The 13,827-nt window shown below is 38.8% G+C and overlaps 1 protein-coding gene across 50 annotated transcripts in view; it reads left to right on the top strand.

Annotated features, from left to right (window-relative positions):
* The window catches only part of MECOM (MDS1 and EVI1 complex locus), a 627,827-nt gene extending 614,352 nt beyond the window's left edge, over window positions 1-13,475 (top strand). For 36 of the 50 annotated variants that reach the window (XM_086318649.1, XM_086318627.1, XM_086318416.1 and 33 more), the window contains 4 exons: window positions 1,479-1,623; window positions 5,884-6,120; window positions 6,945-7,128; window positions 11,935-13,475. In XM_086318649.1, coding sequence (XP_086174775.1) covers window positions 1,479-1,623; window positions 5,884-6,120; window positions 6,945-7,128; window positions 11,935-12,069 — 701 coding nt within the window. In that variant the 3' untranslated portion in view covers window positions 12,070-13,475. The remainder of the gene's footprint in view (window positions 1-1,478; window positions 1,624-5,883; window positions 6,121-6,944; window positions 7,129-11,934) is intronic. The other 14 variants (XM_086318680.1, XM_086318667.1, XM_086318476.1 and 11 more) reach the window with 2 other exon arrangements.
* Window positions 13,476-13,827: the final 352 nt, after the last annotated feature.

The following is a 13,827-nucleotide window of genomic DNA, read 5'->3' as shown; positions in this document are numbered from 1 at the left end:
AAGGGAATGACTTGGCAATGAAAGGAGGGGGCATGTATGGAATCCCTGAAAAGAGATTTTAAGAACAGAGAAAAGTTGGATTGATACAAAGTAGTCTTTCCTTATGGAGAAGGCGATGGCACGCCACTCCCGTACTCTTGCCTGGCAAATCCCATGGATGGAGGAGCCTGGTGGGCTGAAGTCAGTCCATGGGGTCGCTAAGAGTTGGACACGACTGAACGACTTCCCTTTCACTTTTCACTTTCATGCTTTGGAGAAGGAAATGGCAACCCAATCCAGTGTTCTTGCCTGGAGAATCCCAGAGACAGGGGAGCCTGGTGTGCTGCCATCTATGGGGTCACACAGAGTCGGGCACGACTGAAGTGACTTAGCAGCAGCAGCAGCAGTCTTTCCTTAAGGAAATTATTTTATTATTAATCCTTCCTCTAGTGTAAAGGGACATTGCTTATGATTTTTGAATGAACTATGTACTATTTGTTTCCCTTAAAGCCAAAACTCTAATGATCATGGTTTAAAAATATTGGATTTTAGAGACAAGAGTCTAATCTAGTACTCAAAAATGACAACACTTTCTGCATACATCCTTATGGTATATCACTATAATTTTTCTAGTCAAAATTATTTCAGAAAACAAATAAATAATTTAAAAAGTATAATGTGTCAAAATTGAATACTTATTTGTTGGCCCAGATTATAACTTCATGAAGCTGAAGGGTATTCTAACCACTTGTGTTTGGCATCTAGACTATTGTGATGAACTATCAAGCCACAGATATTCTGTGGGCAAGATAAACAAACGAAGCAAATATTAGTATAAAGTTTGACCACATATTATAAAGAGTTTATAATTTGTAAATGTATGGAAATTTTAGGCAATCTTTTGATACAGCTATTTTGATTCTAATTTTATAGGTAAGGAAACTGAAGAACCTTCTATAATCCACAGACCCAATATTGTCTTATTAATACTGTCTCAAGACTGGTGTGTTCTGGGTCTGCCCACAGCTTAGCTCAACAAAGCAGAATGCCATATTTCCAGCATGTGTTCAGGCTTTATTTGATAACATACATTAGCACAGGGGCAATAAATACATATTAACTGCCACCAGGACTGGGTATACAGTTTTTTCTGGCAGAATGTTCTTAAGACCTTTCTACAATTTGCCTTACTCTGCACTCTCATTCTACGAATAAAAATGTTCCTATATCACAGTGGAGGAAGCTGGTGGGAGAAAGAACATCTTTGGGAGATTGTACCCCATGATTTCAGTGGTTCACAGTAGTCCCCATTATTCACTGGCACAGATACTGTGGTAAAATTGGGAAGACCTTGACCTCCTAAAGTTTTCATTATTAATACTTGAAAATACTTGAAGACTTTAGGAAACAACATTGATCGAATGAAGAAGGTGTGAGATTTCAAATAAGTCGCCCTCTAAATGATAGTCTTTTTCACAAAAGGCTTTCTGTCCCCTCAGGTACGGCAACATCATCGCCTCATTCTGAACTGGAAAGCACAGGTGCAATCCTCGATGACAAGGAAGACGCTTACTTCACAGAAATTCGAAATTTCATCGGGAATAGCAACCACGGCAGCCAGTCCCCCAGGAACGCCGAAGAGAGGTAAAGCTGGTCTTCCCCTTTTTAAAGTCAGTGATTTCAGAAGTGAACGTTTTGAAATACATTTCAGTGCTCATTTTTGTGACACTGCTTTACTCCTGCCACCAGTGGTTGGTGTTTGTTTAGTACAGATTAAATACCAAATGTTCTTCTAAGCACTTTATGTGTATCAATGAACTTATTTACCCTAATACCCCATGAGATAGGGACTGTAATTATGTAATTTTATCACTGAAGGAATGGCAACATTGAAGGTTAAATGACTTGCTAAATGTCACATACGTAATAAACGAGATTTAACCTAGGCTGTCTGGTTCTGTAGCCCACGATTTTAGCACCATTCTATTCCACCTCTCTTTATAGCTAATTAGAATATTTTACCAAAACTTGGCAATTAGAAGGGAAAGCCACACAGGGGTTCAGTTGATTCATTGACTAATGCTGATTACTATTATGTATCATATTATGTATAATGTATACATACAGTGTGGAGAAGGCAATGGCACCCCACTCCAGTACTCTTGCCTGGAAAATCCCATGGACGGAGGAGCCTGGTAGGCTGCAGACCATGGGTCGCGAAGAGTCGGACACGACTGAGCGACTTCACTTTCACTTTTCCCTTTCATGCATTGGAGAAGGAAATGGCAACCCACTCCAGTGTTCTTGCCTGGAGAATCCCAGGGGCGGGGAAGTCTGGTGGGCTGCCGTCTATGGGGTCGCACAGAGTCGGACACGACTGAAGCGACTTAGCAGCAGCAGCAGCAGCATACATACAGTGACAGTGTGAGTTGTTCAGTCGTGTCCACCTCTTTGCAACCATGCCCATGGATTGTACCCTGCCAAGCTCCTTTGTCCGTGGATGGGATTCTTCAGGCAAGAATACTGGAGTGGGTTGTCATTCCCTTTTCTAGGGTATCTTCCCAACCCAGGGATTAAACCTGGATCTCCTGCACTGCAGGCAGATTCTTTACTCTCTGAGCCACCAGGGAAGCCCCATACATATAATGTATGACTGTATATATTATATGACCATATGTATCTATATATGTTAACATTATATGACTATATGTATCTATAGATATTTATACATAAAATACGTATTGTCATCCAAATATCTTTTTTGAAACCATTTGTGACTTAATAAGATTCTGTCACTTCTTTATATGCTTTCAAGTGCATCCTTATTTAATTCCAGCATGTTTGTTTCAGTGGGTATAATTACACTTGTTTTTAGTGACCTGGTGTGCTGAATTCCTCGTCATTCTCAACATCAAGCATATATGGCTTAACTGATATACAAATAGGGCTTCTCTGGTGGCTCAGCAATAAAGAATCTGCCTGCAACGCAGGAGATGCAGATTCCATCCCTGGGTCGGGAAGATCCCCTGAAGAAGAAAATGGTTACCCACTCCCGTATTTTTGCCTGGGAAATCCTGTGACAGAGGAGCTTGGCAGGCTGCAGTCCATGGGTCGCAGAGTCGGACACGACTGAGCAACTAACAACAACACGACTGAGCAACTAACAACAACATAACAATCTAGCATTTTATGTTTTATGTGATATAAAGGAAACATTATTTTACCCAAACTACTGGGTTTAATTTTTCTTACCTATAAGTTATAAATATCTGGCATTGAGAACTGTGTTATTCTAAATGTAACTGTCCAATGGCCTATTAAATTAGGATGCTGCACCGTAAATTTTAATGTAGCCTGAAATTAGTTAATGAAAGTTCCATTACTTTTTATCACGCAAGTGTTGTTATTGTCCTCTGTTTTTGATGCTATTAAAAGTCAGAGTTAATTGTTTCAGATAGTTTTCCACTAAAGCAGTATTAAATAAGCCTTATTTTCCAAGATTATATAAAAATATATGATCACTTCTGTTGTTTAGCTTGTATAAAAGTGTCTCTAAGGGAAAGAGGAGAGAATATCTGCTATGGCATGACTCTTCCAGCTTCTGAGAAGCCTGACAAAACGAAACTTTGTGCTGTTGGGCGTATCTCTCCCTCTGCTTGCCCATGTGTATGTGTGTGTGTGTGTGTGTGAGAGAGAGAGAGAGAGAGGGAGAGAGAGAGAGAGAGAGAGGGAGAGATAGAAAGGCAGAGGTGAGGCAGATACTCAGAAGTACAAAGTACTAAGGACAAGTAAGAAAGACAGTCATGATCTTATATTTTAATAATGATAGTTACATGATACAAATAAGAAATATCGAACAAAAAGCACCATTTGTGTTCTGAGACACCTATTCAGACTTCAAACCCTTAGTTGGAAATTTGTGAACCATAAAGCTGCAACATCTGGCTTCAACATGTCTAAACAGCATAGAAGTAAGAAGACTGAGTCATCTAACTTTTCTCCCCTCAACTCCTATCAGACTACTTTTGATGAATAATTTATCTTCTATAAATTGCCACATTTGAAGGCAAAATTAACAAATAGGTTTTCTTAATCACGTTGGCTTTGTTACGTTTGGTTTTCATCCATGCACTCTTTTGTTCTTTTACTTTTTCTTTCATTTATTTTAAAATAACAATTTCGATCCATTCAGGCCAGCAAGTTGGCAGTGTAACTGGAAACTAATAATTTATGTCTGTGCAAAACATGTTTTCATCATTCTTTGATAAAAGAGGTTAAGTGATGGATTGTATAAAAAAAACTTAATGATGATATGACTTTTTCTGGTCAAATGAATTTTTACTATGTGCCTCTGTCACACCCAGGATTGTTTAATTTATGCATTTTTTTTCTGTCCTGGGAAATCTAAATATAAAATTATACTCATTTTTTTTTAAATGTGGAAAATTGATGGGGGTCTATTGCTGGTTTCTGATTTTCCATAACCTGAAAAATAGTTACATTGTGAAAATTGTACATGACTGTAACAATAATTTAGCAGCCTCAGCAAGTTTTCTGAGTTAGTAAATATATAGGACTACCGGATGCCAGCGTGTATGCTAAGTCGCCTCAGTCATGTCTGACTCTTTGTAACCCCATGGACTGTATGTAGCCTGTGTTAGGCTCCTGTGTTTCAGCATGGGATTCTCCAGGCAAGAATGCTGGAGTGGGTTGCCATTTCCTTTTCCAGGGGATCTTCCTGGTCCAGGGATCGAACCCGCATCTCTTGAGCCTCCTGCATTGGCAGGCGGGTTCTTTACCTTTAGCGCCACATGGGAAACCCACCTAGACACCTACAATTGTTTAATTTCTAACAAGCTTTCTGTACTTGGGCAAGTGCCTTAACCTCTCTGATCATATATCTTTGAAAGGAGGAAGTTAGGAGGGATTCAAACATTTATAATTATTTTCTAACAGTTTCATCTTAATCTTGCAATGAAAGAAATTCAGCTTATACATATTTTAATGTTTCCTTTAAAGCCTGAAAAGCTTATCCTCATTTCATAAACGTTCTCAAATGTATTAAATGGGGACTTCTATGTTATTAAACATTTTTTATAATTAAACTTTCGAATTACATATTGCAATCCTTGCCACCACTAAAATATTACAAATGATGCTTTAAATATAATAGGCTTCTTTTGCATCATTATATTACACATATAAACTTCAAAAGATATTTGTACAATGACATTTTTATGTCATTTCCCACCCCAGTGTTATCCTGGGAAACAAGGAATATTTTTACATTCAGACTATCATGGATAATTTGAACAAAGTACAAATAAATGAGTTCTCAATCACTTCCAAGTCTCAGGAGAGTGTTTAAGTGCCGTATACCACCGGTGTCACCTAGAAAGAGCAAATACTGGTTGGTCCTTGGCAGCCACTCTAACACTTTCTTTGAACTCTTAGATTCTCTTAAGCATGCATGTTGAAGCTTTGGCAGTGTTGCTTATGGGTATGAGTTTTCCAGAAATTTGTTCTCTTAAATGGTACCTACTTCTATGGTAATTAGGTAACTTTATATAGAGAAAAACCTGTGTGTGCTTTTTATATCATATATAACAATATCATTTATCAAGCAAAGGCCTGATAAGAAATAGGAGACTAAGATTGTTTTCCCAGTTCTGCCAGAGGTTCCATTTATAATCTGAATAATCACACAATTATTTTTTTCATTTTTCCATTTGTGAGATTACATTTTCCCATGGTTGCCATAGAGCATAAATGATAAAAATTTACTCTAGAAATGTGGAAAACCTAAATTATTGCTAGAAAGACATAATGTTAATAATAGAGCTAACTGCATGTTTTGAAATGACACCAGTAATTGAGCCTGCTTCTTTTTTATGCTTTTGAAAGAATGAATGGCAGTCACTTTAAAGATGAAAAGGCTTTGGTGACCAATCAAAATTCAGACTTACTGGATGATGAAGAAGTAGAAGATGAGGTGTTGTTAGATGAGGAGGATGAAGACAATGATATTACTGGGAAAATGGGAAAGGAACCAGGGACGAGTAATTTACATGAAGGAAACCCCGAGGATGACTATGAAGACACCAGCACCCTGGAAATGAGCTGTAAAGCATCCCCAATGAGGTGAGAAGCAAGGGTGGATCCACAGAGGGTTACGATTCCTGCTGCTCTGCTCTTTCACAAGCACGCTATTCCAGGGCATAAGCAATTTGTGAGCAATGAATCGTAAAAACTATTTGAATTAGCAAGGCATACGCAGTGGATTAATTTTAAAAAGACGGAAACAAAGTGGCCATGAACATAATCCTCAGCATATAAATACATCGATAGATGTGGAACTCTGATTAATCTGAGTAAGGAAGGGTAAATGAAAGGTTAAACAAGTACACAATCACTTATTTAGACTCTACCTATAAAACTCAAAGAAAAATAGAGCTTTGGGCATTATCTAATTTATTCAATTTATCATGTGTTATTCAAATATTATTGAGAGAAATATCACTTTATTTGCTGTATATGGAATCTATATAGATGACAAATGTTTAAAAGGAAAACATTAGCCCAATAATTAAATTGACTGGAATATTATATTTTCATATGAATAATTGGTGCCAACTGAATATCATCATAACTGGCTTTATTTTAAATGGAAATTGTATGAATTCTGTCTCCACTGCATTGCTGACTTCACATGTCATTGACTTTAATTCTTTATCTCATATTCTTGCTTTAGTCATGAAAAATCTTAAAAGAAATATATGTATAAGATACAATATTTGTAAGTTTTTTGAAGAATTCAAGAATCGATGGAGGCTACTTTCTACTGCAAATATAATATGACGTTTGACAAGTGTATGAAATCAAATGAAAAGTGATTTGGTTGGATATCAAACTGAAAAAGAAAAAAAAAAAACAACCCTCTGTGCTTTCCCATTGGTTCATTTTAGGTATAAAGAGGAAGAATATAAAACTGGACTTTCTGCTCTAGATCATATAAGGCACTTCACAGATAGCCTCAAAATGAGGAAAATGGAAGATAATCAATATACAGAAGCTGAGGTGTCTTCTTTCAGTGCTTCCCATGTGCCAGAGGAACTTAAACAACCGTTACACAGAAAGTCCAAGTCACAGGTACATACTTTCCTGCAGTATAGCATCCTGGTGACATTGTGCCTTTGACGCCAAAGGCAGATACTCTTTGCAGTGTTCTAGAATCTGAGCAGGTTCAGATGCTTTACTCCAAAGGTTCCTATCTCTGCCTATGACTGAATCCAAAATAGTTAACTGCTACAGCAATTAATATGACTGGATTCTGCACAGAAATTTCTGTGACAAACCCTGACCTCCAATAATCCAACCTTTCCTTTGCAATCACCTTACTTTTGTATAGATGGTCCATAAACATTTGATTGTACCTATTTGGAGTAGGAAATGGCAACCCACTCCAGTATTCTTGCCTGGAGAATTCCATGGACAGTACATGGGGTCGCAAAGAGTTGGACACAACCTAGCGACTAACAATTTCACTTCATTTGTATATTACTTCAGAATTATTTTCTAATTGCTTTATGTCTATAATTTTTGTCAACCTAATTATATTTTGATATTTTTGGAAAGTGAATTCTATCCCCTGTTCTTTTTTCTTACTGTACATAGTTAGTAACTTCCTTTGTAGCTCAGTTGGTAAAGAATCTGCCTGCAATGCAGGAGACCCAGGTTTGATCCCTGGGTTGGGTGGATACCCTGGAGAAGGAAATGGCAACCCACTCCAGTATTCTTGCCTGGAGAATCTCATGGACAGAGGAGCCTGGCAGGCTATAGTCCATGGGTTTGCAAAAGTTGGACATGACTTAGTGACTAAACCACCATACATAGTTAGTATACAAATCAACTAATGATAGAATTTAGAAATAAACTAAATTTAGGAGGGTCAGAGTTGAAATGAATTGCCAAAAGTCTATAGCAACTTAATGGCAAACCTGGAAATTAACCCTATCAGTTTTAAATGAATGAATGAATGGTACCCAAGTTCGATGGGGTTTGCAGCAATCTATCAGCACTATGGTAACCAAAATAAATCCATCTGAGGATCTATAAATATCATTAAAAAGAGCCTCAGTTCTTCTTCCACAAAAAAGGGAATCAGTCCTTTCTGCTTGACATCTGCACTCAACCAGTTTGTTTGCGCAGGTCCTGAAAAGAAGAAGAAAAAAACTTTCTGTCCTAACCATATTTGTTGGTCACTTTGGTTTAATTGTTTGATCCTGAGTTCATTTTGGAGGTGCCCCTACATACCAAACCGTGTGACTGTATTCATTACTACATTTGGAAATTTTCTATTTGGCTGAGATGTTTTGGGCCATCTTAATAGCAAATGTGGTCATATCTCAACTAAAATGGGAAAAACGTTATCCCACTGGGATAGTACCAATTTTAAAATATTAGTAAATTCAATAAAACGTCTTAAGATGTCATGTATGGTAACAGACAAAACAAATGTTTTTTCTGAATTGAAGTGAAAGCAGCCAGCCTCATCTCTGACTAGCTGCACTTCTGTGGGTTTGAGAACATCACTTCACAACTCTGGGTACCATTTTCTTACTGTAAAGTGGGGTGAGTAGAGAAGACGTCTAAGATCCCTTCCTGCTCTATCATTCAATGGTGATAAAAATGAACTTTGCAATTTCTAACGTTAAAAGTAACCCAGCCAGTTTAAACATCTCATTTTCACCTGGAGACAGCCATAAGAAGTGGCTAATGTTTTTTGTTTTTTTTTTTAACTCTTAGTTTCCCATTTTTCCTTCCTTATTGATCAGAGAAACTGGGGAGCCAACTTTTCTTTTTTGAAAAAAATTATTTTCATGATTCCACCCCAAATTATAAGACATTACAAGGCACAATACTGAAAATTCCTGTAATTGTCACAAGTGATAGAAAGCAAAGGGTCCTGGGAACCTAAAAGTATTGGAAGTGATATATTTCAGTACCGGCATTTTGATATATAAAGTCCCTGCCCAATTGGGCTAACAATTACCCTCACGAGAAATACTAGAATTTTGCAATTTTTAACTTGTATTTTTATTGTTACTTTATAATGTCATATCGGAGAAGGCAATGGCACCCCACTCCAGTACTCTTGCCTGGAAAATCCCATGGATGGAGGAGCCTGGTAGGCTGCAGTCCATGGGGTCGCTGAGGGTCGGACACGACTGAGCGACTTCACTTTCACTTTTCACTTTCATGCATTGGAGAAGGAAATGGCAACCCACTCCAGTGTTCTTGCCTGGAGAATCCCAGGGACGGGGGAGCCTGGTGGGCTGCTGTCTCAGGGGTCGCACAGAGTCGGACACGACTGAAGCGATTTAGCAGCAGCAGCAGCAGCATAATGTCATATATATATGTATATATATTTATATCAGTTTGAAAATGGTGACTTTGTTTCATGAGACTTTTTTCTTTCATTCCATTGTTGCTGTCAGTTTTGTGCTGAGCACTGATCCTTGTGCATGAAAATGTTTATTTCCTTTGATTACCAAAAGACAGATATTCCATATTTACCACTTTCTAGAATCTGAATAGATTCAGATGCTTTACTCAAAACTCATACATTTACTCTGTGATTTTTATAGTGATTGAATGGAAAATAGTTGACTAATACAGCAGTGGCTGCCCTCTGCATGGAATTTTCTCTGCAAAACCTATCCTACAAAAAGGTAGTTTCAGGAGGCATGTATGCATGCACACTAAGGTGCTTCAGTCGTGTCCAGCTCTTTGCGACCCTATGGACTGTAGCCCACCAGGTTCCTCTGTCCATGGGATTCTCCAGGCAAGAGTACTGGAGAATTGCCATTCCCTTCTCCAGGGGATCTTCGAGACCCAGGGATCAAACCTGTGGCTCTTATGTCTCTTGCAATGGCAGGTGGGTGCTTTAACACTAGTGCCACCTGTGATACCTGCTGTTTCAGGGTGCGTGCATGTGTGCTATGTCCCTTCAGCCATGTCCGACTCTGTGCGACCTTATGGACTGTAGCCCGCCAGGCTCCTCTGTCCATGGAATTGTCTAGGCAAGAATACTGGAGTGGGTTGCCATGCCCTTCACCACAGGTAGTTTCAGGATAACAGGTATTATTCACATCAGGCACGCTAAGCTAAACACTTTATGTAAGTTAGTGCTTGTGGTTCCTCCACAACCGTTGGAAGTAAGTTGTTATTATTATCCACATTTTATACGAAGGAAGTAACCTTGAAAGATTAAGCAACTTGCCCAAGGTCACACAGCTAGTTGAATAGAGGCAGGATAGAAGCCAGGATTAAAACTTAGGATTTCAAAATTTTCTCTCTGCTCCCTTTTCTTTTTCTAAATACCAGAATGAGTTTTGTTAAAACCATGTCAGACTAATCTTTTATCTTGATCTGTAAATGTGAGTACATAATGAAATAAAGTTAAGTGCTCATTTCACCCATACTTTAAACCTGAAAAGGAGAAGGACTCTGTATTATTTATCCTTAACATCCTAGGACCTAGCACAGTGCCTGGCATAGAGTAGATGCTTAAGAAATATTTTTTAAACGTCTGCTGAGATTTTGTGGAGGTCCAAAAGGCAAATTGCATGCAGAAAAGTCAAATGTGTACATTTAGAGCAGTGACCCAGCAAATCAAAATCAGCCCGAGAGGGCAGATTTTCTAACTGTATGCCATGATTACGGAAGAAACCACAGACCGGCCACATGTCTCAGCATGACTCCTAGAGATGAAATTCTGCTTCACAACAGAGGCATTTTGTCTTTGTTTACCGACAGTGGAATGTCTTTGGCAGGACTTTAATGATTCCACTTCAGCAGCATTTTGACAAGCAAGTTAGCAATGGATGAGACCAACAATAGCAAATCAACAGTGAAAAGTTCACTCCCAAGTCAAGACCAAACATTTCATTTGAATATTTGACTTGGCAGCAAATGGGGAGATTCTCTGAACAGTTATTTAGAATTTGACATGATAATAGGTAAGAGAGTACTTCCTCACAGAGCACCCCTGTACATCCTCTGTCTGGCAAACCCTGGAGCCCAGGGGTGAGAACTTTATTGGGTCTTGTGATTTGTTTGAGTTTTTGGTAGAACCTACTTGATCTACCTCGATTTTCAAGGTCTTTGAGTGTCAGCATTGAATATTTCAAGCTTGGAGGGGAAGAGGAGAGAGGACACTGGATTTGGGCAGATAAGCTTTTATTGATGACTTTCCTGGTGGCTTGGATGGTTAAGCATCTGTCTATAATGTGGGAGACCCGGGTTCGATCCCTGGGTTGGGAAGATCCCCTGGAGAAGGAAATGGCAATCCACTCCAGTACTATTGCCTGGAAAATCCCATGGACAGAGGAGCCTGGTAGGCTACAATCCATGGGGTCGCAAAGAGTCGGACACGACTGAGCGACTTCACTTTCTTTCTTTCAGTGTCTAGTTAAGTGACTTTGGGCAAGTCTTTTCACCTTCAGGGCTTTCAGTTAGTCTGTGGCATGCTTCCTCTAGATGCTTCCACAGTGCTGTCAAGGCAGAGTTGTCTCTTATATGTATTTTCTGTTTCAGTTGTAAGCATTCAGTAATATTTTGGGTGAGTCAAACATGTACATCAACAGTGAAAGGGTGGTTATTATATTTATGGCTGGGGAGGGGGATGACTCCTGTTTCTTAATGGAGGCATAATTGTCATTCTAGGTAGGATCATTAATTTTTTGTTCTGCAGATTGTGTCACTTTTGTGGCCCTGAGGCACTGAAGGCCAGCAGTAACTCCATGCCATTGTAACACACAAGAAATGTCCCTCCCTTTTCCCAACACACCCATGAGGGATGCTCCTTCTCAGGAGCATTCACCCAAGATAGCCTTCAAATGAAAAGCGATGTTTTTCAAATGCCATTTACCGATTCTCTCCTTTCTACCCCAGGCATACGCTATGATGTTGTCGTTGTCCGACAAGGAGTCCCTGCATTCTTCATCCCACAGTTCTTCCAACGTGTGGCATAGTATGGCCAGGGCCGCAGCAGAATCCAGTGCCATCCAGTCCATAAGCCACGTATGACATTCTCAAGGTTGACCAGAGTGGGACCAAGTCCCACAGTAGCATGGCTCTTTCACATAGGACTATTTAAAAGACTGCTGAGCAGAATGCCTTAGAAACCTGAAGGGTCACTCATGTAAAGTCTGGGGACCTTAAACGGAAGGATTAAAAAAGAAAAGAAAGAAAGAGAAAGAAAGAAAGAAAAGGAAACTATTTATTCTCGATATTTTGTTTTGCACAGCCAAGGCAGCTGCTGACTTCTGGAGGATCAATGCGACTTAAAGTGATTCAGTAAAAATGAAAACCTTGCTGGGCAGAAGGCGTCTTCCCATTCACCTTGCCCTTGGGAGTGGGTGGGTGAGAGGAGCAGTTGAGATGGCGGCATGAACACTCCATAGAAACTGAATTCTTTTTTTGTACCTGACACATGATTGGGAACAGTTGCTTTTAATTACAGATTTAATTTTCTTGCTTTGTTAAAGTTTTTATGTAATTTAACCCTTCGAAGACAGAAGTAGTTGAATGAAATGCACACTTGATTATTATAGAAACTGATAACAGGGAGTTGCCCATTAACTTTTGCCTTCTTTAAGTACATTGTTTAAAACTAGGGAACAAGGGTATGTGTATATTGTAAACTATGGATGTTCAGATGCTCAGAGAGGTTAAGTCAGTGAAGTAACCTGTTCATCACCAGTACGGCTGTACCACTACACTAATAGAAGGTTTGCCAAATCCTTGTAATAACATCTTAATTTTAGACAATCATGTCACTGTTTTTTAATGTTTAATTTTTTTGTGTATGTTGCGTGTATCATGTATTTATTTGTTGGCAAACTATTGTTTGTTGATTAAAATAGCACTGTTCCATTCAGCCACTACTTTCTGACGTCCGAGGCACACCCCGTTTTGAATTGCAAGGACCAAGGTGACTTGACCTGTGTATGGGAGTGCCAAATGGTGTTTGGCTTTTCTTAACATTCCTTTTTTTGTTGTTTTGTTTTCCTTCTTAATGAGCTAAATACGAATAGATGCAACTTAGTTTTTGTAATACTGAAATTGATTCAATTGTATAAACGATTATAATTTCTTTCATGAAAGCATGATTCTTCTGATTAAAAACTGTACCCCATATTTTATGCTGGTTGTGTGCAAGCTTGTGCGATGTTATGTTCATGTTAATCCTATTTGTAAAATGAAGTGTTCCAGACCTTATGTTAAAAGAGAGACGTAAATAACAGACTGTATTCAGTTATTTTGCCCTTTATTGAGGAACCAGATTTGTTTTCTTTTTGTTTGTAATCTCATTTTGAAATAATCGGCGAGTTGAGGTACTTTCTTCCAATGCTTTGTACAATATAAACTGTTATGCCTTTCAGTGCATTACTATGGGAGGAGCAACTAAAAAATAAAGACTTACAAAAATGGTTATTTTTCCCACAGTGTTGTATTTTCCCTTCTCATGCAATTTTCGTTTCCCTTTGGGATCCAGTGATTTAAAGATATGCCGTCTGGGACTCTGATGTCCTAACAGATACATGGAATGTAGAGCATGTGTGTATAGACATTTGAGATGACATGAAAGATAGCCCTGGGCCCATGGGGAATTGGACTCTCTTCCACTCATTGCTCTGGAATTTCTCCATGTGGTGCAAAGTCAGGGCTCAGGTGCAATAGTACAGGGTCCTTAGGATTACCCCACATCTGCAGTACCCATTTTAGTTAGGACAGAGCAACCTAGTTTTTTTTCTTCTTCTTTATTTTACATAGTACATGCCA

The sequence above is a fragment of the Bos grunniens genome, chromosome 1, assembly GCF_055505025.1.
Source record: "Bos grunniens cultivar Pamir isolate PY7600 chromosome 1, Bosgru_T2T1.0, whole genome shotgun sequence".
Classification (NCBI taxonomy): Eukaryota; Metazoa; Chordata; class Mammalia; order Artiodactyla; family Bovidae; genus Bos; species Bos grunniens.
This window is presented reverse-complemented; position numbering and strand designations above follow the sequence as displayed.